Source organism: Lissotriton vulgaris, unplaced genomic scaffold, assembly GCF_964263255.1.
Source record: "Lissotriton vulgaris unplaced genomic scaffold, aLisVul1.2 SCAFFOLD_3966, whole genome shotgun sequence".
NCBI classification, from domain to species: domain Eukaryota; kingdom Metazoa; phylum Chordata; class Amphibia; order Caudata; family Salamandridae; genus Lissotriton; species Lissotriton vulgaris.
The window spans coordinates 2666-30416 of NW_028245234.1; the positions used below are offsets into that span (position 1 = coordinate 2666).

General features: G+C 43.5%; 1 protein-coding gene across 1 annotated transcript in view; it reads right to left on the minus strand.

Annotated features, from left to right (window-relative positions):
* Positions 1 to 7216: 7216 nt before the first annotated feature.
* Positions 7217 to 27751, minus strand: part of LOC147666496 (cartilage intermediate layer protein 2-like) — a 105809-nt gene continuing 85274 nt past the window's right edge. Inside the window, exons 6-9 of the mRNA XM_086949037.1 lie at positions 25474 to 25788; positions 23137 to 23245; positions 19729 to 19886; positions 7217 to 19320 (exon numbers count right to left, since the gene is read on the minus strand). Of these exons, the coding sequence (XP_086805163.1) occupies positions 16919 to 19320; positions 19729 to 19886; positions 23137 to 23245; positions 25474 to 25788 (2984 nt within the window). The 3' untranslated portion in view covers positions 7217 to 16918. The remainder of the gene's footprint in view (positions 19321 to 19728; positions 19887 to 23136; positions 23246 to 25473; positions 25789 to 27751) is intronic.

The window sequence follows — 27751 nt, forward strand, 5'->3', positions numbered from 1 at the left end:
ATTTTTTCTTTTCTTATGACAGGGGTCTTTTTTTGGACATGCAGCAGAATCCCCACTCCCTTGGTTAGGTTTTTGGATCTGACATTCACAGATTCCTTGTGAACGACATGACATTTCCATCATGGATTATACCAACACAACTCCCAATGTGTTGTGACAATGTTTACATCAGCTCCAGGTTGACAGAGTAAAGATGCTGACATGTCTAATCCAGTCTTTACAAGACATTCCCCTGGTGTCAGCAATGCAGTTACCGCTGCTCTCGGAGACGCCGTATTTACCGTCCAGTTGAAGATTGTTCATTTTGTTGTTCGGAAAAAGTCACATGGTGACAAATATGTGCACCACACACCCTACTGTGTGAGCCTCTGTGAAGAGTGGAGGACCTAACCAGAGAAACAGAGAGAATGCTGCACCTGGCTCAGGGGCCAAGTGCATTGTAGACCCTTATCCTCTTTGTAAGGCGCACACAATAGACTTCATCGACTGAAGGCACAATTTGTTGCATCAACCCCTACCAGAGAAGCGCCGAAACGTTAATCAAAGTAACAAGAGAGGAACTCAAGAAGGTCTCAAGTATTGAAGACAAACACTTTTTTAAAGTCCTTTATTGCTGTCAATAATCAGTTATATTTACATTGACAAAAACTGTAAAAAAAAACTGTGTATCTCATCAAGAAATAATCCTATGGACATTCCAGGTATCCCTCAGGCCACTGTTGTCTGTATCTTGGGACCTGTAAGGAATTTACATGGAAATCAAACTGATAGGAATGGGTGAAGACTGACGCCTCAAGGATAACCTCAGGGGATGTAGCACCAATATCACATACATGGGTAGACGGCAACATTCTAATGGCGGGCATTACAAGCGAAGACAGACTGCTCCTTTAGATGACTACTCGATAGGTTTCTGGTTCTTAGAGGCACGCCATCTGGGTTCGATGTGGATCCCGGGTAACAAACTCAGAATATCGTGGGACGCTAATATCGAGAACAAAACATCAATGGACAAAGTATTGAAAGGTAAGTATAGGTTTTCTATATCTAACTCCACATATGGATGTACCTTGACAATATATATATCTTCAAGGGTGTGCTCCCTTAACATCGAAAGCAGAATATCGACAGCACCGAGTATCGAAGACAAAATATTGAATCTGAAATATCGACAAGTGTGTATACCTAAATCTATATATCTACCTAAATGGTACATATAGCTTTAAGATCAGTAGATGTGGAGTTGACAATAGTAAATCTATACTTCTCTCTGTGCACTTATCTTTCGTTATTTTCTGCCACCATATTGTGGCTTCGATATTAGTGTGCCACGATATTCTTGTACTTATGTTCCAGAGTACAATCCTGGGTCAGAGTTGGTCACATGCCCGGCTCTTCCTCACTGACGCTGCCCAGGAGTTGTAGAGGGGATCAGTTGCGTTGAGGGTACCTATGTAGATTAGTGTGAGGTGCCACCTTGCTAGAGGCAGCAGACAGTCAAGATTTCTCACTTCTCAGGCACACCTGACATCAGTACGTTTCAGAAGCGTGGCACGCACCCGGTACTCTTATTTTAATCAACCCTAACCTCACCTTAAATCCAGGGGCCACAATGAAGTCTGAGGCGAAAGCACTAAGGAAATTTTGTTAGAATGTCGTATTACCACAAATCACTATAGACGAAAACTATGGGAGTTGGTGCCTCAGGGAAAGATTCTGACTATGACAAGAATCAAAAGCACCACACGATAGTTGTTTTCATTTTAGAATCACACATCTTATATCAAGACGGAACCTGGCCATGGGCATGTGTTGCAGTGAGTGTGTTAGTTGTGGCACTCCTGAAGGGGAGGTTAGTAGTCATATGGGATCTATGGTGGTCATTGGTTGCATTTTTGTCTTTTGCCCAGAATCGTTCGTGAGGCTCCAAACAGCGGTGGCCGCTTGGCTAATTGTTAGCCCACTGACCTGGGTGAGGAGTGTTTCTGTTGGGAGGAATTTTTGCTTTATTTACTGGACTACACTCCGAACCAAACTGCCCAAAATCTCCCCCATTCCCAGTGGGAATGTACAGTCGGTTACTGTGAGGGGTGAAGGTGAGGCCGGGCTAGGAGGTGTCTGCAGGAAGGATTTGGGATCTCACTGCGCCGAGCGGGCAGACTTTAAGAATCCCAGAAGTCCTCCTTGTGGTCCCCTCCTAATCTAGCAGCACTTTCACCCCTCACAGTGACCACAGATACATCCTGTAACACATCACGTGTATATATATATATATATATATATATATATATATATATATATATATATATATATATATATATATACACACACATATATATATATATATATATATATATATATATATATATATATATATATACACACACAACAACCACATGTAATAATGTGAATAAATCATCACTCTGCAAGTGACTTTGCTGCTCACCTTCCATCTGGTCGCCACTTAAAAATAATAATGTGATTCTGAGCAAATCTCTCTTTCTCTATAGCCTCAAATTACCAATGGCTACTGCTCATTTCGTCCCCAAAGTGGCAAATCTATATTTAGGCGAATTACCAAATTGTGAAAATTATTTTTGCTTTATTATCTGAAAATGTTCAGAAAAAGATGTGCTGGATATGAATTAAATCCTGTGCTAAGTCATCAAAAGTGTTTTACAACATTTAAATAGCTGGAAATTGGAAGTATATTATGTTTTCGGAGGAAAGGGTCGCAGACAGAAGGTTCTGGGTGTGAGTTTTCCCCCCAAAAATGAGAAACTACAGTCTGTTTTCTATGTCTTTCACAGCCACACAGGAACAGGAAGCAAGGAAGGCAACAATCAAAGGAGCTCGAAGACCGTATAGAGGAGAAATAAACAGGTGAGGGGTATTGGGAGCCGAGGCTTATAGGAAGTGGTGTGGCAGAGATTAAAAATGAAATAAACGAAGGTGTGGGAAGAAAGGTGAAAAAGGCAGGCAAACAAATTACTTGTACCTTATTTTTTAAAAAAATGGGAGTGCAGACTTTTTTAATGCTATTCACTAATATGCAATCGCCAAATTGATAATTGAATATGAATATGAAAGGTTTAATATAAAGTAAATTGTTTACACACCACCATTTGTCTTTTTGTAAAATCCCACTCTGATAATGTTTCAATTTCCCACCTTGGTTGAAATGCAGAGCACTTCTGTTGCAAATGCTTCCTTTATATATTAAAAACAAAATAATGACAACACTTGTGAATCCATGGTGACTTGGTGAATGCGCCATGCAGTGCTTTTCTTCTACAAACCATTTTAATCTAATGTTTCAGGGTAGTTGTTTATTCTGAAGTGAACCAAAACTACAACTCCCAGAATGCACTCTTTGTTAAATGAAAGACCAGGCGTGGAATCATGGCCTCAGCAATAAATGGAACAAACTGGAAAGCCTAGGCGCACCCCCTGCGAAATAAACTCTCCTATTATTCTTATTCTATTTGTATGAATGTCTAAGATAAACGCAAAATGAAAACAAACTGCAATAAACGTTTGTAGCTGCTGAGTGCCACATCAAACTTGAAGGGTTTTGGGAAGAATCGTCTATTAATTTGATTAGTAACAGATGCATTTTCTAGATGGCAATGAGAGACAGGAACCAACCTCCCTCTAACCCTGCTCAGCCAAAAATAAAACATCCGGTATGCAAGTGGCTTCACTTATAGAGATGACAAGGGGTTTACCATTGATGTATGCGAATTAATTGAAAAACAAAAAGTAAGAGTCTGCTCTGGAGGGAGCCACATCTTGGAACACCAATTTTAAGAAAACGCACTTTTAAGGAAATACAAATACATCCAAAATGAATGGAAATATTTCAAAAAAAGATAATTGTAAGGAAAAATCCAAAATTACATGAAACTTTTGTGGAGTTTATGAATAGTGAGGGGTTTCTGGATTCTGGGATGCGAAGAGTTTAGGGCTGACGAGGGGGTGTTTTGGGTGAAGTTGAGGCGTAGGAAGGGGTTTTTAAGTGTTCTGGTATGGGTGGACTTTAGAGGTAGTAAAGGTTGTTTAGGGATCCGGAATGGATTGAGTTTTGGGTAGTGAGGGATATTTAGGGTTCAGGGATGAGTAGAGTGGTGTTGGGGTGGGTCTTAGGGGGTGTTGTTTGGAGTGACGAGGGATATTAAGGTCAGGTGATGGGTAGATTGTAGGGGTTGTGAGAGGTTTGGGAGTCAGGGATGGGTGAAGTTGATGGGCAGGAAGAGTTCTAGGGTTAAAGAATGGGTTGAGATGAGGCTGGTGAGGGTTTTACAGGTTCAGGAACAGGTGGAGTTTAGATATAGATAGTTGCTTTTAGGGTTCAGGGATGGGTAGAGTTTTGAGGGTGAGGGATTTTTAGGGTTAAGGGATGGGTGATGTCTAGGTGTTGTGAGGATTTTGGGGTTCAAGGATGGTTGGGGATTAGGATTAGAAAAGAGTTTCTAGGGTTCAGAAATGTATGGAGTTTAGGGGTAGTGAGATGTTATAGGGTCAGGGACAGGTGGATTTTAAGGGTATGCAAATGAGTCTAGTGAGGATTTTTAGGGTTCAGGAATAGGTGGGGTTTAGGGGTGAGGCGTGGTTGTAGTTTAGGCATAGTGAGGGGCTTTCAGAGGGCAGGGATAGTTTGTGTTTTGGGGATGCGAGGGGGTCAGGAATCTATAGTGTTTAGGGTCCGTGAATTTAAAGAATCCAAAGGAATTCTTTAACAATGAAACATATTGTCTCCTGAAGTTAAGCACTGAAATAAATTCCTGTGACAAAAATGTTTGTAGAAGTAAGACCTGCAACTCCTGCATTCACACCATAAATAGGCGGGCACGCGCCAATTTAAAATAAAATGCTCTCTATGAATTGATTTCTGTGAAATGGTAAATGCCCTTCATCCTGCAAATTTCCATGAAACTGTTTAGGTGAAATGGTTTCTTGGTAATAGTATTCCATGAAAGTGTTTTGATATGAAATCACATAGGAACGTTCACTCATGAGCGCGAGATTCCAATCTCCAGTGCTTTATTTGTAAAAGGATGAGTTCTGAAGACAGTGGCTGCTGCAAATAAATGCGTTGCGCCAAAGACCAAGGCTGCATAGTCTTTAAGCCACTTCATGCCTCTTTAATCCACTCCCACACACTCCGTGTCCTGCTTCCTCCCTTTGTGACAGTTTTCCATCTATCTCTTCCTCTGTCTTTTTGCTTTGTGTGTTTTTCCCTCTCTTGCTTTTGGTACATGTCTACGTGCTGGTCCCCAATATGATTGCAGGTGGCCCCATCTCAAATTAGATGAGCCTTCACAACCACTTAGTTTGAACAATTATTTTGAATGGAAATAAACGCAAATTAATCCGTTATTCCTAGCCTTTGACTTAGGCTACTTTAGTATTTAATTATTCAACATTTTTGTAAAGAGAAGGACATGTAATCAACTCAACAGAGAATACATTTGTTTATGCTGTCGAACTTCATGATTAAGTACGCCTCTTTGCGTAGTAAGGCACTGTCCACGCACACTGATCCATGTTTAGAGTCAATTGTGGCCAGAACAGTCCACTTGAACTGATTTTCGTTATGATTTTGGCTCACAAAGTGTTCCACCAACGCTGAACTTGAGACGCATAACTCTCGCTGGTCACTGACCAGGTATGAAGTATTCTTTTACGTTTAAATAACTGCTTTGTGTTATAGACTGTCTGGGAAGAATAGTTCCAATTAGTTTTTTTGTTTTTTCTTGTAAACAGTTGGCTTACTCCCTAAAGACTCATCCAGCCCTGATGAGAGTCCGGTAATTCCAAAAACCGAGACTTGAAACGCGTCGGCCACTATATTAAGTACAGCTTGAATCTCGAATGACAAGAAATCTTTGCATCAATTTGTAATTGTACTCATAACAGTTGCATTTTTTTGTGTTATGAATTGTGTAAACACGCAAGAATGGTTTCATCATGTTTCAACTGTTTTCGTCAGGTAGTTGATTAGATCACTACACGCTATAGTTGCTGTTATGGATAAGATTTGTGATTTTTGTGTATATTTTTTTCTGTAAATGGTATAATTGATTTGTTATCTGTTTAGTTGCTTTGTGTTTTTCTAGCAGGATATCATCAAAATGTATTCTCTGTTGAGTTGATTACATGTCCTTCTCTTTACAAAAATGTTGAATAATTAAATACTAAAGTAGCCTAAGTCAAAGGCTAGGAATAACGGATTAATTTGCGTTTATTTCCATTCAAAATAATTGTTCAAACTAAGTGGTTGTGAAGGCTCATCTTCTTTGTTTAGCAATAATCGGCCCTGCCTTCCTTCCCCAACCTTGCTGGGCCAATCCCCTCCTTTGAATACCCATCTCAAATTAAGCACTACTAATATTCCTGTTTTAAGTACATGTGCATTGCTGTTGGCTCGGATAGATAGGTTATACTATTTCAATTTCAGTCTCTGTGAAACATTGAGTTTTTTTTTTACTATCAATGAAACAATTACATGTTTTGTACCTGTATGTGTGGTGAACACAGAATTTTCTGCAAAGCCAATATTAGGATTTCATATTAATGGCTCCATCTATTAGGTGGTGCGGTTCATCCCTGCACCCCTCAAAGCGCCTGTCACAAGGTGCAGGGATCAACAGGTGGGCACCATAGGTGCCCCCTCAGCCTCCAACCGGAGGCCATGCATCAAAGGGGGCCCAGCTGGGGCCCTCCAAACACGCTTTCCGGCATGGTATCCATGTCGGACAGGCCGCAATGGAAACCATGTCGGAAACCGTGATCGTAATTCCAAGGGCAGAAAGACCCGCCCTAGAGATTACTTGCCGGCTTCCGACGGGCAGATGGGCTTCTCGAGCCCATCGGAAGATAGCCGGAATGGCCAGCCAGTTTCCTTTCTGACCGCCTCCAACATAGTGAGGTGGTCGAAAATGAAATTGAGCGGCCCATTACTATGCGGCCCTAATGATCAGACCACAGGTTGGAGCCTTTGCAGGCCATATCGTTATCAGTCCCTTAATGTTTACCAAATTAACTGCAAACATCCGGGCCTAACACTAGGTGGCCATCTATGCACAGTGTGTAATCTGCAGCTCATATGCCTCGAACATATTGAAATTCAGCATTAAAACTAGAATCATGTCTAAACCCCACTCATAAAAATCCACTAAAAGATCTACTAATGAAGACATTGCAGACCCATTGCTAACATTTACCGGAAAGTTTATTGAGCTGAATGGATCCGTTCTATGTGTCCGCAGTGTAGGCAAAGTGCAAACCATATATGTGGGATGCATAACATACATAGAGTCATTATCCTCATCTGCCCAGGCCACCAACACACAGAAGATCATGAATTGCCCCAACTCAAATTAAACGCACAGACGGCCTTCAACCTCATCAACTGGAGATACCTCAAATTAGGGATTAAAACATCATGAATTAAGGGAAGATAGTCCTTCTTCTATTTCCTTCTTACCATAGACCTACGTCAAAAATTCATGCTTGCCAAAGCTTATTTTATAATGGGTCATGCCTCTTTGTTACCTCTTTTCACGTGACATTTCAAGAACAGAAACTTAACTCAAAACAACGGTCAAAACACAAACTTTCAGTTGTTGGGTCTTGCTCGGAGTGAACAATCTAGCCATATTTACAGACATCGCCTGCGTGATACAAGACTCACTTTCCCTGTGACAGTACTGGTTATGGCATAAGTTCAAACTTTGCACTTTGTGCTAGTTGGCAACAAGTCCATCGATGATGCTACGGAGAAGGTTTTCTATACAACAAGGCGGCAATGTTATGGAAAAGAGGTTTTTGCTGACTCTTGGGAAGCTATTGGGCAGATGTGCTGATTCATTGCTTCATGTCTCACGTTCTGCATTGCCTACAAACATGGAGGGATATATCTAGGTTGGGGCACATTTTTAATTAAGCATGCGAAATCTACAAAATTCCTGAAATTTGTATTATGAAATTCTTGGAATTTAAAAAATATTTTCATTATACAATTTGGTGTTGGCTGCTGGCGACTAGCGTGTGCTGAAAATGTCTCTTTCAGAGATTTTTGGGGGGTAAACCAGTCTCTTACCGATAGATCACAAGACTTTTTTTTTTTAACTAAAAGTGTGTGCTCACATAAAAAAAGTCACACAAGATATTGGCAAAATATTTTTTTTTCTAAAAGCATAATTTCATGAAATTTTAATTGACTTTTGTGAAAATGGGAAGATAAAAATTCTCAAACTCTTGGATATATTCTACCATGCATTTGCTCTGTGTCTCCAATAATACTTCACTCCTCAGAATACACTGCTGTAGATATGGGACAGAAGATATATACAATGGTACCTCACTCCTCACCAAAGATAAACCCTAAAGTCTGCTTCTGTTGTGAAAAAGCAAAGCCAATGATGACCATGGTAGACTGTTGAATGGCACTGTCCGAGTCGCCAGGTCATGGCATTTCACTGGTTAATAATATTTCCATTTCGGATCTTAGAACAGCCCCATGATTCGGCACCGCCTGGTTCAAAATCTGGAATGCTGCTGTAACAGAAAAAATCCACAGCATGTCCCTAAATTACAAAGCCAAATATCTGTAGTTCCCAGGCCCCTCCCTCTGGCTGGCCATATTGAGAAGAAAGAGGAAATGACAAGAAGGTGCTGTGTCACGGAATCGCGCTCACATGTTTCTGGGCACTATGACAAGTCTGGCGCCTCTTCTTGGTTCTTGGCACATCCGCAGCCCGGACACTATCAGACTGCATACCAAGAAGTGTAAAAAAGAAAAACCCAAGACAGCAGGCCTTTTCCATCTATGCACCCGTGATCTGGAACTACTTCCCATATCCATCAAGGCTGCTCCAACGCTGCTCCAGTTTCGAAAAGAATATCTATCTATCTATCTATCTATCTATCTATCTATCTATCTATCTATCTATCTATCTATCTATCTATCTATCTATCTATCTATCTATCTATCTATCTATCTATCTATCTATCTATCTATTTATCTATCCATCTACCAAGAAAGCACCCAATTTCTTCTAAAAAAGAGACAGGTGGCACATTTGTCTCTCTTCAACTCTGAAGACGGAAAGTATTCTCTAAAACAATTTTTGGAGCAACTTATTTTTCAGTCATTTACTTTAGAAAACATATTTGGTTTAAAAAGAAACTGAACTTTGTTTTCACCTGGTGTTGTGGTGTTTGCGTGTAACAAAAAAGCCACTTCACATACCTTACACTCTCCAAACCCCTGAATCACAAGACATCATCCTCAAGTAGATGTGTGGCTAAAGTCCTGATTTTCCAGAAATGTGGCATGTTTTCTAAAAACATATGAACCGGTCCTTACAAACCGGAGGGCCTCTAAGCAAGGCCTCTTAAAAGTGACCGGTGAGCATGTGGAGCACAATAAAAGAGAATTCATTGAGAGTCCATGGAAGAGACAAGATGAAATGATCATAAGCAGAAATTATTCTAAAAGCCAATAAATCTTGTTTAGAGCAAAAGGAGGTGGAAGAGATAAGAGTGGGTCAAAAAGAAGGAAATCAAGGATGGAAATAAAACATTAATCAGAGGGTACATTGAAAGAGAAATCATTGAGTAACAATGACAAAGAAATCAAAGGGAACCCAAGAAAGGGAAATCACTGCACCCCTTGGAATGCAAATCAGGGCAATGAAATGAAAGAAACATAAATGAAGATGACACCGAAATCAGGAGGCGACCGTGGCTGCAAAACATGTGCTGAGGTTGAATTTGAAGAACAATCAAGAGGTTATAATTTGACAGACAGCAAGGTTCACAATGAAAGTGAAATTAGCCAAAAGCAGAGACGGTGAAAGAGAAATCAGGGAGTTGTAGCAGAAATCAGAAGTGATGAAGAAAGAGAAATCAAGGAGTTAACCACACAGATAAAGGAAGGGTGAAGTCTTGAAAGATAAATTAAACCATGACCATAAGATAGAAGTTGGATATGACCATGATGGAGAAATTAGAGAATAACAAAGAAAAGGAAATCTGGGGGAGGCAATTAATAACAAATCAGCAAGTGATCATGGAAGAGAAATCATTGGGTGACCATAAAAGAGAAATCATTGGGTGACCATAGGAGGGGAAAAAAGGGGGTAACAATGAGAGGAAAACCAGGGGTGACCATGAAGAAAAAATCAGAGTGGTGTCATTAAAGTTAAAATCGAGTATGGATCAAAACAGAAAATCAGTTTGGTCAAAATGGAAGAGAAATCTTGGCGTGACCAAGACACAGAAATCAGATTAGCATGAACGATAAGTCCAGGATTGGAGCTGAAAGAGAAAATAGGTGACAATAAAAGAAAAATCAATGGATGACATTGAAAGTGAAATCAGAAGGCGACCATGAAAGAGAATACGAGTGAAAGCCAGAAGCAAATTGGTGTTTGGAAGAGGAACTGCAAAGAATGTGAGATTTGCGGGTGTCAATGAAAATTAAAACAATAGATGATAATAAAAGAGAAATCAGTGGATGGCCATGAAAGATAAATTAAGAAAGTAGTCGAGAATAATATATGAGGAGTAACCTTAAAGCTAAATCAGGGTAGCGGTCATGAATTCATAGCATGGAAATGGGAGACAATTAGATGGAGAGTTTAAGGTGAAGTCAGAAGATGAGATGAAAGAAAAACCTGTGCATGGCTGTCAATTATGGGAGTGATCATGAAAAGTAAATCATGAGTGACCATGATATAGAAATGATGTGGAGTGACCACTGAAGAGAAACCAAAAGGTGATCACGAAATAGCTACCAGTAACGGGAAATGAAAGGGATTTATTGAGTCTTTTTTTACAAAAAATAAGGAATCAGGTAGAAGATGATAGAGAAATATGGGGTGATCATGGGATTCAAATCAGTGAGCGACTACTGAAGAGAAAAAAACAGTGCGGAACTGAAAGAGAAACCGGAGGTAGCCACAGCGGAGAAATCTGATGGAGAATTAGAAAGAACTTAGAAGATGACAGTGAATGAAAAAAATGTGGGTGTCAGCGATTCATGAGAGTGATAATGAAAGGTAAATTATGAGTGACCATGAAATCAAAATTAGGAAACTCATTAAAGAGACAGCAGAAAGGGTACCACAAAAGAGAAATCGGGGACGTGGACCCAAATGAAATCAGAATAATCAGAATATATTCCTGAAATATAAATCAGCGAATGACCCTAATGTTGAAATCAGTGAAAGAAAATGAAATCACTGGGTATTGATAGAAGACATCATCAAGAGGCAAGGCACAACTTGTAGTTTTGGGTTTTTCAATTATAAATATTTGTTTACAAGTCAATAATTCCAAGGATTGTTGGCTACGCATCTGGGCTTGGCTATCATTGCTCCGCGTGACACTAGGAATTTGCGCAAGAAATTGCATGGGCAATTTACCTGAATTAAAATGAATTAAAAATATCAACCAAACCCAACAGATTTAATAAAACACTGATAAACATTTAATGACATTTCCAACTTTTTCAAGATGCAAAAATACATTTCTAGTAAGGATTGTTTAAAAATAAAGTAAATGCACCATAAAAAAAATAGGAAGGGAAATGGTTAATTTGTAATTGAAAATGTCAGTCTGCATTGCCTGCCCAGAATTCAGCAGGGCTTCCACCAGGGCAATGAACAGGGGGCCCTTGTCTCCTTGCGCTGAAACAGCTTAAATGCGCTCAGATGTGCAAAGCAGCCCTTGGACAGAGTTATGGCATTACATCCTTCTGGGGTCTTAGGACCCATCTTAGCTGCTGCTGGGATTTTTCACACCTCCTGGCCTCAATAAGACATGGGATAAACCTCAGGTCTGACGTAACCAGGTCAACTTCTCACGAGTACCAAAAACAAACTGAGACTGGTTTTTAATAAAGCCTGCTTTCAACCTCTCCAAAGTCAAAACTAACATATTTTGCCTATCCTGCCTTTGCAGTGTATATCACTTTGCATGCTGGTAGCTGTAGTCCTGTATATATGATGAAAGCAACAACCCTGTGAACACCAAAAAGCAAATAACCAGTGTGGGTTGATTTAATCAGACTGGACCTGGCAACAAATGGAGAATGCTGTGTAAAACTTTCCCACATACTTGGAAAAGAGACATCACAGAAAAATACTGACATTTTATAGAGCACAGCTCTGGGACAGTTAAGGTGATTACCTCACTGCAAGCGAGAATGGATGCTTTCTCTGAGTTTTAGTGTCCTGACCTAATGCATTCTGGGTATTGTAGTCTTGGTTGGGATCCATTGACCAAAGGCCTTATTTAGACTTCTGCGGCCCAATAATATGTCAAATGTGATGGATATCCTGTCTGCAATTTTACAAGTGCTGTAGGATATAATGGACTTATAATACAACTGACCGGACGTCTGCCTCGTTTGTGTCGGAGTGTCCCATCCGCCAAACTCTCGATCAGACCCCTACACAACGGATAGCATTTATTTGATGTTGAAAAGTCCAGCACCGGAAACCGTGTCGTGATGACATTTAGGGAGGTGGTCACCCTGTTGAACACCCCCCTCAGAGTGCAAGCTATCTATGATGCAGGAAAGGCCTGACGCTCGAGCTGTTCAGGAAAGCATCCAACCACAGCACCCGCTGCAGGACCCACATGCTATCCCCAAGGGAGATGGGCAAACAAATGGCCAGATGATGGGCCAACCGCATGCACCTGTACAGCAGATGCATTATCCCGCCAAGCTATGTTCAGAGACAGAACAATACTGATGCTGCATTATGTAATATAACATGTTATTGATATGTGTACAGTGCCTTCCATGCTCAGTGTGAAGCCTATTATGTTCCCATGTTCAGATGTGAGTGCCTTAACCAATCATATGTTTCCTACCTTCCCAGCCCCTTGTAGTCTTGTATTTATATTAATTAAAGTAATAACCAGGTGATCTTCTGACATGTGACAATGCAGGATTAACTATCTACTTATTTGTTTATTTTGTTGTTTTGCAAAATGGCGCTTCATCTTCTGGGTACTTGAGAGAGTTTACTTGTAAAGCAGGGCACAGGTTCTTGAGCGGTTCCATGGTTTGGCCAAATTTCTGACTGTATCTGGAAATGTATTCTTTTAGTGCAGAGTCGATAAGTTTGCAATAATCCAGCTGCTCCTTCACGAGGACCTTAAAGGTCCAAGCCCTTGGGTGCTCGGATGAAGGGGCGATTATCCTGAGCAAGGACTTTTCTACCATATAATACTCCGGTTTCGAGCACCCTGTGATTATGTGGTTGGGGAGTATCAAATCTTGTGAGCAACTCAAACATAACATTGTCCAGGCTGCCCTTCCCAGAACCAGGCCGTCAGGCATAGGACTTTTCCCCTATCAACTGGTTTGTGTTGTAGACATCTGGTGGTGTTTTGCCTAGAGTGCTAGTTTTCTGTCCAATGAGATGTGGGCGTTAGGGCCATTGTCATATATCTCCATCGTCTTTATCAGTTTAAGTATACGAACATTGAACAGAGCGATGGAGCAGCAGGAACCATCTACGCATAGTCGCCTTCAGGATGTTGATCCCTCCGAAGCAGCGACTGTGAATTGAGTGGATACACTCTCAGGTCATATAAGACCAAGCTGTCCAATCATAATGTCTGTTCAGCAGTACCTCGTGGTCCCTGATACGGCCGGCAGCTGAAAAATCTAGGAGTGTCGCCTCTGTTATCTTGCCTACTTCTGGTACGATAAAACGCTCCTCTATGGCGTCGTCCAGACAGTCATGGTTCCCGCATCCACCCGTAGTTCGTGTCTTGTAGAAGATGGCTTGTCCGCATTTTACGATACCTTACTCTAGGGATCAGCAAAAACTAGGTTTCCTGTTGTTGTTTTATTCAAGAAGGGTGTCGTGATCATTTCTATGGACAACTTTAGTTTTTTTTTCATTCTAAGCGCTAGACTCCAGCTCAGTCGGCACAATTTAATTTAATTCGATGAAGCTGGATCAGTCGCCCATGGGCCTTCATCTCTGCAGAGTGAGGCGCATCAGATCACAGTAGTCTCCCCGGAAATGATCGGCTCATATAGTATATTTTTTAATGATGGCAGAGAAGACGTGTTCTGTGAACACCAATAACATTTAGAAGTATACCTGAGGCTAGGAAGTGTGAATATTGGCCCATTAAATGCGTTGATTAACTCTTTTGCTCACAGACCAATAAGAGCCCTCTGTTTTTCAATGTCCTTCTCTTTTCTAACTTCCATCCATGCCTTTAAGACATTTTCTTGATTTTGAAGCTGCACAATAATTTTATGTTTTACAAAAACTGTGGAAAACGTCATGTCAATAATATCATTTAAAGAAAAAACTTGTCACCATTTGCATGTAATTAGTCAAGGGGAATATTATTAAAGATTAACTACACCACTTCCTTCTTTTTTTAAATTACCTTTGGGAATGAGAGGGTTGTAATTGTAAGGGGAGAAATGGTGATTATATGGGCCTTGAGGAAGCTCTGCCAAGGGCGAAACGTGATGAAATCTAGTTGTTTTTATTCCATATCCAAGAGACAAAAATAGCCATCGGTTTATTAAAAGTAAATAGATATTGAACATGTGAGCAATACCAGAATGAAGCTGCTTTCTTTCTAACTTAAACAAGATGGAATGCCTCTTAGCACTTTACAAAAAGTGTTTTAATTACCTGGTTCAATGGTGCTCCTTTTAAAGACCTCTGACAGGTGTCGGCTGGAGCCGCCTTCCCTAATCGGAGATGGTGATGACCATCTTACAGGTCCTTCGGTGGTAAGCCCACTGTGTGTCTCATCACTTTATCTTTCTTTATACAGCCCAGTACCCAAAATAAGCGGAAATAGTAAAGTCCATTTGTCGTCTTCTTAGTTGGGATAGCTGCGGCTCACTAGCCACAAATGTGACCGAGTGTGCCAAACTCTAAGGAGGCCTGTTGAGTCAACTGCTTCAAATGTACCCCAAGGTCCCGAGTACATATATAGATATACTTACATATAAGTCTCGGAGGCAGCGAGTGTGGCCAGCACACTCTAGAGACGTACAGTACATGAGTTCAAAGTATGAACAATATACAGATAAGTGTTTTCAGATGAAAGGGCCTTCGTGGAGGCGATCTGTATGGCAAGCACAAAAGAGGGTTAGATGGTGAAAAATGGCAGGATTTCTGGGAAGCGGGCGGAGTTAGGTGATGGGGATAGGTTATGTGCAAGCTTTCCAAGCCAGAGCATCCCAACTAGGGAAACGTCTGCTAAGTACCTATGGAATGACGTCTAAGTGACCAACTTCTGACATATCCAGTTTGGACGTAGTATAATGCAGTGCCTAGTTGGCCCAGGGTGTGAGATTGCCTAACCATATTCTGCCCTAAACTAACAGACTTGAATTAGGCTTAAGGAATTCCCAGTTGCTGAGATTAGTTCAAGCATTTCACTTTTTTGTTTTCCCAAGTGAAACAGCCTAAATGTGGCTCTTATGACCAGACTTCGCTTAGGTGCTCCTTGTGCCATTTGGCTCAAGCTGCCCCAAGTCACATTTGCATATGGTTGGCCTCTAGAGTAGCGTTGCAGGCCCAAAAATCCAAGTGATTACATACTATATAGATGAATCATGACTTCTTAGACAACAGCACTTTGCCTGTTGGGACTTCTAGGCCCATACATTAATTGTAAACCACAAAATAACATGTACAGGTTGCTCTTGGCTAAAACATAACTGCTCACCCCGGGTAATGCATATGGGTAAGCTTCGCTTGGCATGTGTGCTGGCTATCTGTCGTCATAACCACCACCCCACAGTATTAGTCAAAATGTGGACATTGTGTGCTGTTTGAGCGGTAGTATGTCACAATATCGCAGTAGAAATATTGACCGACACAAAATATTGCATCCACAATATTGATTCCCACTATATCATCATGGTTTGTTTATTTAGGTGTGTCTAGGTTTACTATTCTTAACTCCACATCTGGTTCCCTTGATGATGCATAGGTAGGGGATGTTGCGCACATCTGGTTCCCCTGATGATGCATAGGTAGGGGATGTTGCGCACATCTGGTTCTCCTGATGATGCATAGGTAGGGGATGTTGCGCACATCTGGTTCTCCTGATGATGCATAGGTAGGGGATGTTGCGCACATCTGGTTCCCCTGATGATGCATAGGTAGGGGATGTTGTGTACATGATACGGTGGCAGGTCAATATTTCCACCACAATATTGTGAACTATCTCCTCCCTCTCCCCCATGGAAGAGGCCCTCCAAAACTAAATGAAGATTAAAATCACTATCCAGCCAAACATGGACAAAATCACAGAACTGCAAACTTACAAACAATTTGACCAGAAAGCAGAGAAAGATGGATACATGAAGGTAGCAAGAAAGGTTTTCAAGCAAGGTTCGGCCCCTATCTCTTCTATGGCATCTGAAGTGTCTGTACAAATGTTGCTTTCTTCTGAATGAGTCTTTTTTTTCCAGAAAATTCACATTTAAGGGCACCCTTTCAATGGGAACCCTTACTAAAGCAGTTCTGCCCTCCCAAAACTCCACGTCCATGAAAAACAATTTTCCGGATGCTTGGGCAAAGGTCAAGTCTTGCATGGAAATTGGGATTTTTTTCTGGCATGGTTTCGGCTCTGACCCAGTCCTACTTTTAGCTGTTAAAGATAATAACTTAGTTTGCAAAACCTTTTCAACCAATTCGCCCTATCGGATTCACCACTGGTTCATGGCCCCTGCTGCGATGGTGACGCATACGGTGAAGAACTGCATTCAAGTGACCCAAGGATTTGACTCCTGTCCCACTTGGAGGTCTGGGAAGAGTGTGTGAGCCAGGAGAATGATAGCAAAACTGTCATCTTCAAGTTGAGATGCATGGGAATATTAATTCCACTGTGCGGGGAGTATTTATTTCTGGCCCTGGTTGCCGCCCAGTCGCACTCTCCTCCCTACGGCACCGGAGGTCCTCCTCACCGGACTTGAGAACATGCCACGCACCCCTGCTGGATAGGGCACTACTTGAGAGGGACCTTGTCGCTGCTCGTTCTCCATCATGCCTTGCCGGATTTCGGACAGTGTTTGCCCCGGGGAGGTAAGTAGTCGTTGGAAGAAGCTTTGCCTGGTGATTGGTTTCTCTTGACAGTAGAAGGACAAGGCGGAGCCCTGATCAGATTTCATTTCTCGAGAGAAGCCGTCGGATGTGCCGTCAAAGCACCTGCCAATAGCGATCTCCTTGGCCAGCCTGGGGTTCTGGTCCGTGACCGTATAGATGCCGTAGTTGTGGCCGAGAGGATCCACCGGTGCAAGCATGGTGAAGGCCGCAGTGTCATTGCTTTCTGCCAGTGGTGGGTGCCTGGCAAGGTACTCGCGTAGGAGATGGTTCATGCCCGTCCTTCTACAGCTGCCCTGAGGATGGATGGTCACCAGCGTGCGGTCAACAAAGTTTTGGTCAAACAGCATCCCACTGCACTTGAATTCTACACATGCTGCAGAGGTGTTGTAAAAATTCACGTCACGCACGCTGCGTACATCCCTTATGCCATACAGCCGTCCCCGAGTGAGGTAGTGAGTCCCGCCTACGTTCTGGGACCTCACCATATACTCCTGAGGGCCACTGATCCTCACTTTAATGTAGCAGGCTCTGAACTCCTGAGGGTTCGGCCACCAGGAGAGATAGTCCCCTGTCCATGAGGTCAGGTCACCCTCTTGGAAGGGCACCGTGTTGTATTCGTACTTATCCACTTCTACTCGATAGAAGCGGAAGTGGCTAGAGGAATATCTGGCAGATTCGCAGCCCTGGAGGTTCCGGTAGGCGTAAATTGGCCCATCGGTCTCATCAATGTTGTTTGGGTTCGGTTTGGCTAAATTGATCTTAAAGGCCGTTCTTTTGAGGCTGGAGTCTTCATGGTCAGTCCTTGTGTAGCCCAATTTGCTTAGGTAGGGCTGTGAGACCCCTACCACATTAGGGTTTAGTTTGGGGCTAGATGGGGCAGCCTCTAGTTCCTCTCCACCAAGAGTGGCAGTGACATATGCGGTGTAAGCATCAGACCTTTGACTATCACAAAAAGCTGGAAGGCAAGCTCCGTTGGGCCCAGTAATGACGCTATCGAACCGCCCCCAGGCTCGCGGGTTAGAAGAGTAGCCGGCCATTGGCTCTAAGTTGATCAAGCTGATGACCGCCCCTTCCAGCTGCTCATTGGGTGCAAACTTCTCATTCATGTATGCCCGGACTTTGACAAAGCACCGGCGATATTCCGGCACATCCAGGTTGAACATGCGCCTCTCCCGGATCTCCATGTTCCCAATCAAGAATGTCCTCTCCTCTCGCTTCCGTCGCTTGTTCTTCCGGAGGTGGAACTCACTCTCTTCCTCCCAGAGGCCTGTGTCTGGGTTTAAAGACCACAGCTTCATCTGCTCAAGGTGCTCCGGCATTTTGATCTGCTCCGCGTCCATGTGAACCTCCACCTGGCCAGTCTGCAGGACCTCATTGGAATCCTCCTCTCTGAAGTCCACTGAAAACATCCCATAAGTCCTGAGTGGGAAAATATCACCATCACTGTTGACAAAATTTAGGTCACTGGGCGCAGCCGAGACAGTGGAGATATTCCTCGGGTCGATGAAGGTAACACTGGCTTTGACGGTGCCGTTGTAGACCTCCCCGTTGGCTTTGCGAAAAGAACTTGGCGGTATGACGATCTCTCCAATGGAGTCTTGGCCTTCAACCTCTCCTAATTGAATGACGTTGTGCTCTTTCGCGTCCAGTTCGACTGGCTCTTTCCTCCTCATCACTTTGATGTCATGATACACAGAACCTCCTCTTTGATGAAACGGGAGGACCTTGATGGTGTCCACAAATTTCTGCATGCGGTCAACGAATGTGACAACCAGTCTGTCTGTCTCTGGGGGCACCTCGAGGGTGAAGGTGCCCTTGTAGCTGGTGAAGCCAACATTCTCCTTCCCGATGAAGATCTGGCCAAAACGTAGCGGCTCTCCATTGTCTGAAGCAACCACCCGGCCTCGCACCAAGACCTTGGGCTGTGTGCACACCTCGCACCCACACTTGGTCACAACCTTGACTGGCAGAGTGTACCCCATGCACTGCACCTCACGCGTTTCCATCTTCTGCACTCCGCAGCAGAAATTCAACTTGTCCTTGCACTGTAGGTCCGAGCCAAGTTTGCCGCTGCATCTGGTATTGGCACACTTGCCCACGTTGTAGTAGGTGGTTCCCGTGGCTGTTTGAAGGCATTCCTGCGGCAATCTGATCGAATGATCTTGAGGTTTACTGTTGCAGGTAGGTTGTCCTTTCCCTACGGAGATATACATTTAAATCTATTAGATACGAGCAAGATAACAGAGAGATTTAAGCAAATAGAAAATGATTGCTTAAAGCAAAACACTTATTTTTAAAAACTAGAACAACAATATTGGGAACTTCTGTCAGGTGGCTTCCCACCTAAGATCAATAATAATCATGTTCGTGTAAATTTCTTCTTGTTTTTTACAGAACAAGAATTCTATACCCAAGCCCCTTGGCTCTCAATCTAACCAAATGTTTCTTTTACAAACTGTTTACACCTGGTTCATTGCATCTAACGTCACATATTTCTAATGGGTGTCTTGAGTCTAGGCAGGCTTGCTCAGCACCAGGACCTCCTCTGGGGTAACTGTGCACTCAATAAATTTATAAGTCAATGAATCAATTATTGAAGACTCACCGGCTACTGTCAGATGGGCCACAGAGGACTTAATAGTGCCAGCCGAGTTGCTGGTTTTGCAGTAGTAAGACCCGGTCTGCGACGGTTCGAGCTTCCGGAGGACCAGATTCTCATTGTACTTGTAGACTTGTCGGTCGAGGAGGGTTCCATTGTGAAACCTGCAGAGGGCGGAAGTCGTAAGTAACAAATCTGCTCAACAAGAACCCTTGAGAGAGAGACTCAATAACCACCATGAACGAGCTAACAGGGAGTGCTTCAAGCAGGGGGGGAACGGATTCATTGAAATTAACAAGAGGGTTGGGTTGACGCTACTTCTGGGGCAGATTTACTCAAATCTTAGAGATCACTTCTCCCAAGGGGTACTGCTCTTTCAGGAAACAGTGATTTCCACCAAGCCGCAGATTTTGAAAGGCCAGTATGGCTGAGATCAGACATGTCTAGCTCAGCAAGCCCCCTGCACAAGGTTACACCTTTGCAACTAACTGGCACTTTTTCCGCTCACCCACATTTCACTGTTCGACCATGTTTCAATGTTGGAGCACACCTCCAAGACTAGGCCGCCTCTTCCTGGCTAGCCCACTTCTTGACTCAAATACACACATCTGCTTTGTACACTGCTCCAATACTGGACTACCACATCACCCAGAACTGAAAATGTCATCCATCGCTCGACCACACCATCGTTCTTGGCTCAAACCTGCTGTAGTGGTCCAAACTTCCTCCTGTAAACAACAACTTCTCTAATGAGTTACCACCTCGCCTCTATTTTACGCCATCTCCTCCTTTTAACCACACCCCCTCAACTTAACCTTGCCTCCTCAAGTAACCAAACCTCCTCTGCTGGACCAGGCTTCCTCTTTTGGTTCACATCCCCTCCTGTAGGCGCTGACACTGCTCTTACAGGAACACACCTCCTCCTCTTGCCTGCACTTCCTCTGCTGGGCCACCGCTCTGCCTCTAGCCCACTGCTGTCCTCTTAGTTACACTTCCTCAGTGTCTTTACACCCCTCTCTAGACCACTACTCGGCCCATTATGTACACTACCTCGGCTTGACTCCACCCATGCCGCTAGATCACACCCCACCTCTTAGCTACACTTCCACTGCAAGACCATACCTCGGTCTCTAGAACGCTACTCCGCCTCCTCACCTCACGTCCTCTTCTTGACCACACCTCTGTTTTTAGACCACAACTCCTCCTCTTATCTACACACCCTCTGCTTGACTACACCTCTGTGTGTGGATGACAACTCCTCCTCTTATCTATAGTTCCCTTGCTTGAGTACACCTCTGTTTTTAGACCACACCTTCTCCTCTTAACTCCGCTTCCACTCCCAAACCGTACGTCTGTCTTTAGACCACTACTCCGCCTCTTATCTACGCATCCCCTGCTCGTCGACACCTCTGCCTCTAGACCACACTGCCTCCTCTCTTCTATAATTCCTCTGCTGGACCATTGGTCCTCCTGAGGGCCACACCAGCTCTGATAGGGAAGAGCCACTCTCTGAGACAACGGCTCCTCCTGGAAACTACACAAACTCTGTTAGGCCATGCCAGAAACCGGTCCCCGGAAACTTGTTTCCTTTCCAGTAAAAGAATTGGCTTGGTAGTTTGGTCTGCCCTGTTCCCATGATGCACTGGGCCAGGGACAGACTAATTTGCATGTAGCCAGGTTCTGAGCTGGGATGGTGCAGTGAGCTAAAAAACGGTGATGGATCAAGCCCTGATCTGTTGACTGGGCAGGAGTGTTCTGTTTAATTCAGATACTCTGTCCATCACCACCCCCTTTTCTGAATCATATGTTTGTCTTTAGGCCACACCTCCTCGTCTAAACCACTCCCCTTCTTCCTCGAAACCACACCTCCTCTTCTTCCTTGAAACCACACCTCCTTTGCTAAACCACTCCCCTTCTTCCTCTAAACCACGCCTGTCTTTAGCCCACACCTTTTATGCTGAATCTTACCTCTCGACCACACCTCCTCGGCTAAACCACTCCCCTTTTTCCTCTAAACCGCACCTCCTCGACTAAACCACTCCCCTTCTTCCTTGAAACCACTCCGCTTCTTCCTCAAAAACACCTCTTCTTCCTCTAAATCACTCCTCTTTAGCCCACTTCTAATGTGCTGCATCCCACCTCTCCCTCTCGACCACACCTCCTGTGCCAGACCCCACCCCCCACTTTTACAGGCCACACCCCCACTTCCACACCACACCCTCTTTAACAGAACATACCCCTGCTTCTACACCACACCCACTTTAACAGACCACACCTCTACATTACGCCCACTTTAATAAAGCAGTCCTCTTTCTCTAGCGCACAACTATTCTAGTAGACTGCACCCCTCACGTGACCGCCCTTACTCTACACGCATTGATTTATTTTCAAATAGCCTTTGAAGTTCGATACAGTTAAACGGATCAAATAATTTTGTGGCTCGTAACCGACAGATTTAAAAGTTATAATACAATACAGAAATCACCATTAAACAATGCTAAATCTGATTATATTTTGCCTTTCTGAAAGATTAAATATATTCTTATTCCACCTGCAAGGCATTTTTGTGTTGAAAACTGTTTAAGTTGTGGTTGTATTTCAGAATTCCTATTGTTTGCTTCCAAAAAGGATCTCGAAAAGAAACAATATTCCACAATAACAATTATTTTGATCTTCGTGTTTGCATAAGATTTTCAGGTTTACTATTAAATCTAATGATAATAAAGATTGACACTAAGTTGGATGTCGAGGGGGATCACAATAAATTGATCTTTTCCCTCCTAATAAGCTTGTAGAGATTTTGTGGTTCGGGCAATTTGTGTTATATACTTTATATGTGTCACAGCATGACTCTGTGAGGACTCGTGAGGGTAAATTCACCCTTTCATCATCAGAATAATGACTGGACCAGAATTTTCTATTATATTTGGCACTGACATTTAGAGATGTTTTAAGACATGGGCAAAGTGGGAAATTGCCCGAGGCCCCCCCCCCCTTCCCAAGAGGCCCCCCCTGGGAGAGTGAACTTTCCCTCCAGATCACTTTTTTTTAATTTCTTGATCTCAACCCTTAACATAAAATTCAATATTGTTTTGCATCACAGCCCTTGAATTAGTGATAAAATGGCTAATACAATTCAAATTTGTTCCAGACAGTGGCCCCCAACATATTTCTTGCCCAGGGCCCCCAAACTTCTTAAGATGACCCTGCCGACATTTAGTTTTACCATGAACAGCTCCTCTTTTTTTCCAGATTATGGAGACAATGTGACCGGTGGCTTTTCACTGGAACCCCTAAAAGCAACTTTGAAAATGAAGTGATCGCCCCGGCCCCCGAATGTATGGATCAATCTATTGTAAGAGTTGACATTAAAATGTAAGTAGAGTGTTCTTGCGGGGAGTCCTGAGAGCTCACCAGTGGTACTTGGTTGGCAGCGGGGTGCCCACGGCGTGGCAGCAGAGGTTGACGCGCTGCCCTTCCATCCGGACCTTGGAGTCGGGGTGCAGAACCATGTAGGGCTTCTCTGAGCAAAGAAAGAGAAACAGAAAGCACAGGTTATTCGCACCTCAAGACGGTTTGTGTTGTTGTTGCTGTTCTTCTTCTTCTTCTTCTTCTTCTTCTTCTTCTTCTTATTATTATTATTATTATTATTATTATTATTATTGTTGTTGTTGTTGTTGTTGTTGTTGTTATTCTTGGTAACACTATTCTGGTGCTCAGGCACCCCTCCACACACAGCATGCCAGGGTAAGCGGGCAGCTAAACGAAGGAACAGGCGAGGTCTGAGGCTTGGATGGAGCCCGGCGCAGTCTGCAGCCGCCAGGCTGTGAGTCAAGGGGAAGGTGGAAAGAATCCGCTTTCACAAGGTAGAAATGTCAGCGTTGTTTTTGCAAACCGAGCAGGGGAAGTGTGCTTGTGCACAGAGGAGGAAACTGGGCACGGTGGGTCAGTCTGCGGCATTAACCAGGCAGCGGCTGAGTCAGGGGAAGCCTCTGCCCCTGGCAGCCCATGGGCTCAGGTGAAGACAAGGGCTGGAGGGCAGTGAGGAGAAACAGAGGGACTCTAGGGTGTGTAAGAGACAAAGAGGCAGGAAGAGAGGGATGGGATGTGAAGGATGAAGGGTGGAGGACTCCGAGAAGAAAGTAGGCAGGAGTCCCTGGAGAGAGCTAGGGAGGGAGGAGGAGGGTGAGAGGGGAGGAGAGAGCTGATATAGAAGACGAGAGAGAGAGGAGGGTGAGTGAGAAAAAGAGACTTCCACCTCCACCTCACCCCATCATGCCTCATCCATCATCCATCGTCCATCACTGCTACACCATCATTCTTCATCCGTCATCGGTCTTTTATCAACCAAAATCCTACTCCATTGTCTTCCATTCTTACACCATCGTCCATCCTACCTCATCCATCACCGCTACATTTATCATCTGTCATGCCTCCGCCGTCCATCCTCATCCTACATGCATCATTCATAATCAGTCTTTTATCAACCAACATCCCCCATCCTCCATCCATTGCTCCTACACCATCCTTATTCATCCCTTATGCACCATCCTTCGTCAATCATTTAAATATCTAAATATCGTCTCACAAAAATACTGTTTCCTAAACATGGTCTTCATCCATCACTCCGCATCCAACATCCTTCATTCCCAATCTATGTCTCCCTCTTAGGAGTTTGGCCCCTTGAATATCTGAGACGGAATATCGAGGTGCAGGAATATTGAAGCCAAAATATGCAAAGGCGAGTAAATATAGACTTACAGACTTTCCTGTGCTCAACTACACCTATATGTACCTTGACTATATACATATTATATATTATATATATATATATATATATATATATATATATATCACCTCAAATGTCTGCTTTTCTATCAAAGTTTTTAAGCATAGGATTAGAACAGTGCTATCCATGCCGAGATAGAAATGGACAAAAAGACTTTTCTGTACAAATAGCAAAAGACTAAGCATAGGATTAGTACAGTGCTATCCACACCGAGCTGTAAAATGACAAAAGCCATTTACCACTCCAGGCACAATATTACAGCTTTGGATTGGTAAAAATCCAAAGCTGTAATATTGTGCCTGGAGTGGTAAATGGCTTTTGTCATTTTACAGCTCGGCGTGGATAGCACTGTGCTAATCTTATGCTTAAAGACTTTGCTGTACAAATGGCAAAAGACTTTGTCCATTTCTATCTCGGCGTGGATAGCACTGTGCTAGTCCTATGCTTAAAAACTTTGATAGAAAAGCAGACATTTGAGGTGAGTAAATTTAGAGTGCCGCTGGTGTTGAGGGTGCTCTATTCAGGAGCTGCCTTCCACCTAAACTTGGGGACTACCCAGAGTTCTCTCCTACTTTTTTGCATATATATATATATATATATATACTTTGATGAGAAATTAGGTACAGTAAATCTATATTTCCTCTATATGCGCTTGCCTTTCGATATTTTGACCATGATACTCTTATGTCACAACATTCTTAGTCTCAATATTCAATAGTACACTCCGTCTTAGGAGTAATATTTGTCTGCTATTTTCAGGATCCCACATCAGGTAGGATTCTTGGTTGCCACAATATCTCACTCGAGACCCCTCTCCTCCACTCAGCATGGGGAATCCGGCCATTCATGGATGCCTTTGTTGTAGCATGTTACACATGTCAACCGTACCTTGAGGGTGCCGTGTGATTGGACATGGAATAAATGGTAGGGGACGTCAACAAAGAATAAATGCCAACTCTCACCTGCTCTTGTGAGGACCGCCTGCACATGGGAGCTCTCTGACCCGTTCAGGACCGGCTGGACTGTGACAGGGACGTAGTTCTCGAGTGTGATGGTAACGTTGAATGTGGCATCAGCACAGATCCCTGGCACCGCGAATTGCCCTCGCCGGTCCGATGTGACCAGAATGGCCAATGGGCTCTCACCCAGGGCAACCTTTGCATTGGCCAGCGCTGACCCCTCCGTGTTCAGCACGTGACCCGTGAGGACATGGTCATCGCAGATACACCTGCTGCAATCCGGGGTGGCGCGACCCACAGTGCAGTTCAGCTGGCATACTAAAAACAAAATAAGTTGAAATGAGATTTAGTTTTGTAAAATGTGTTCCCTACAATGGTGCAAACTGTGCCCATTACATCTTGAGATCACCTAGTTTAAAAGCCATTACAGCACCTTGTTCATGGACACAATTAAATACTATACCATTGTGTTTTTTTAACAAACTTTATTAAGCACCACAAAGTGATTTCAAGTTGTCATTGCAAGTACAACATGGCATTTTCTTTTTTCCTAATCGTAACACAAATTTCCTTTGAGAAGATTAAAGATATGCCTGCATATGCCGAAATAAATATACTATACCATTGTTAATGGATTTAAAATATGTAGGATAATATCTACTGCCTTTACTGTTCATGAGAAGTAAATGTTTTGGAAAACCTCCTTTTTTGGAAAATTAAAATAATAATCATGATTGGAAATCCTTTAATATCTGCTCAAATTTCCTTAAGTTGCCCATATTTCTTCAAACCAGCAGAATTATTTGGGGTACAAAGGCCTTTTCTTACCCATACATCAGAAGGAGGAGTTCACCGTCTATCAGGGCAGCAGATGACATTACCGCCACCGTGATGGTACTCAGTGCTCCTCATTTCCCACTGCCCCAGTGTTCGTCTCTGTCATTGAAAGGATCCGCTGTCATGGACACTGTCAGTATTGGCGGCCGTGCACCAAACTTTCCCTACGTTTTTTTTTCTCCCCAGAAGCAACCGCCAAGAGTTTGTTTCAGACAAACAAAAAACAAATGACCCCCACACCCTGGGGGTTTTCTCCATAGCACCTGAAAGGCCAGTCCAGGTCTGCTCATTTGCATGGATCCATTCCTCAATGCAAATGAGAGAACACCTCCTGAAGATAGCACAGATGGTGCATCTTACACAAGATGCTGCACAAGAAGTGTCTGCGGCCTCCTCTGTAATACTAAAGTGCCCTGTTGGTGCAAGAAGCGGGCACACACGCCCGTTGGCTCTTTACATAACACGGCCCCAGGCCTGAGCTGGGTTCATCACTGGAGCTCTGCCGGAGTCTTGTGCGTCAGATGCCATCAGCGGCTGCTCCGGGACTTAGAGGCCTTCCTCAGATGACTGACAGCTGTCAGTCAGCTGCCTCCTTTGCTGACAAGCCCAGAGTATCAAGTCATCTCCCTAAAGCCATGAGGCCAGTGTGGTGATAACAAATAATTGTGTCTAGTGGTGTGTATTCTGCTGAACTGAGGTACTGACTGTTTTTTTTTATTGTTGCAGGGAGAAGACACCTTACATGAGAGTTGAGTGTCCGACCACCCAGCGCAGTACCTCAGTACTACAGTACCTGTTCAGCGGAGAGACCTGCTCAAGGTAGGCTGTTATCCACCACCCTCTGTATTACTCCAGCCTCTGAGACCAGCCTCCTTTCTAGTTTTACACTTCACTTACTCAGCTGTGTCTGGTGAAAACCTTTTCAAGTAAAAACCTGGAGCTTCTGCCTTAACCAGTTCCATGCGTCGGACAGCCCCCGGCCGTCTGAACCCCGCCCACTCATTATTTCGCAAGCACCGTAGTGGAATTCGTGCCATGGTTAATGGGTTAAAGACAAGTTTATAGGGCATTAAAGGGTGTTCCTAATGCTCCCTTATGTCATAGGTCATGGGTAAGGGTCCTAGACATGTATGCTGAAGGTCATTGCAGGCAGGGGAGGGGCTGGCATACATGCCAACATTGGGACAGCAGAAAGAGGGAGATTTTAAGAAAATACACAAGGGAATGTGTTTTTCTCATTAACTTGTATTGCAATGGGGACTGTTTCAGGTGAGAGAAAGCTAAATGTATGCCATTTTTGGCTTAAAAAAATGGGAGTCTCCTTCCTCAACCAAGTCTATTGGCTCGTATACGTCGGGCACTAAGGTGTGCCGACACTTCAGCATACCTGCCAACTTACAAAATAAATGTACTGTTTGAGGAGGGGACGGGCCATGGAGGTAGC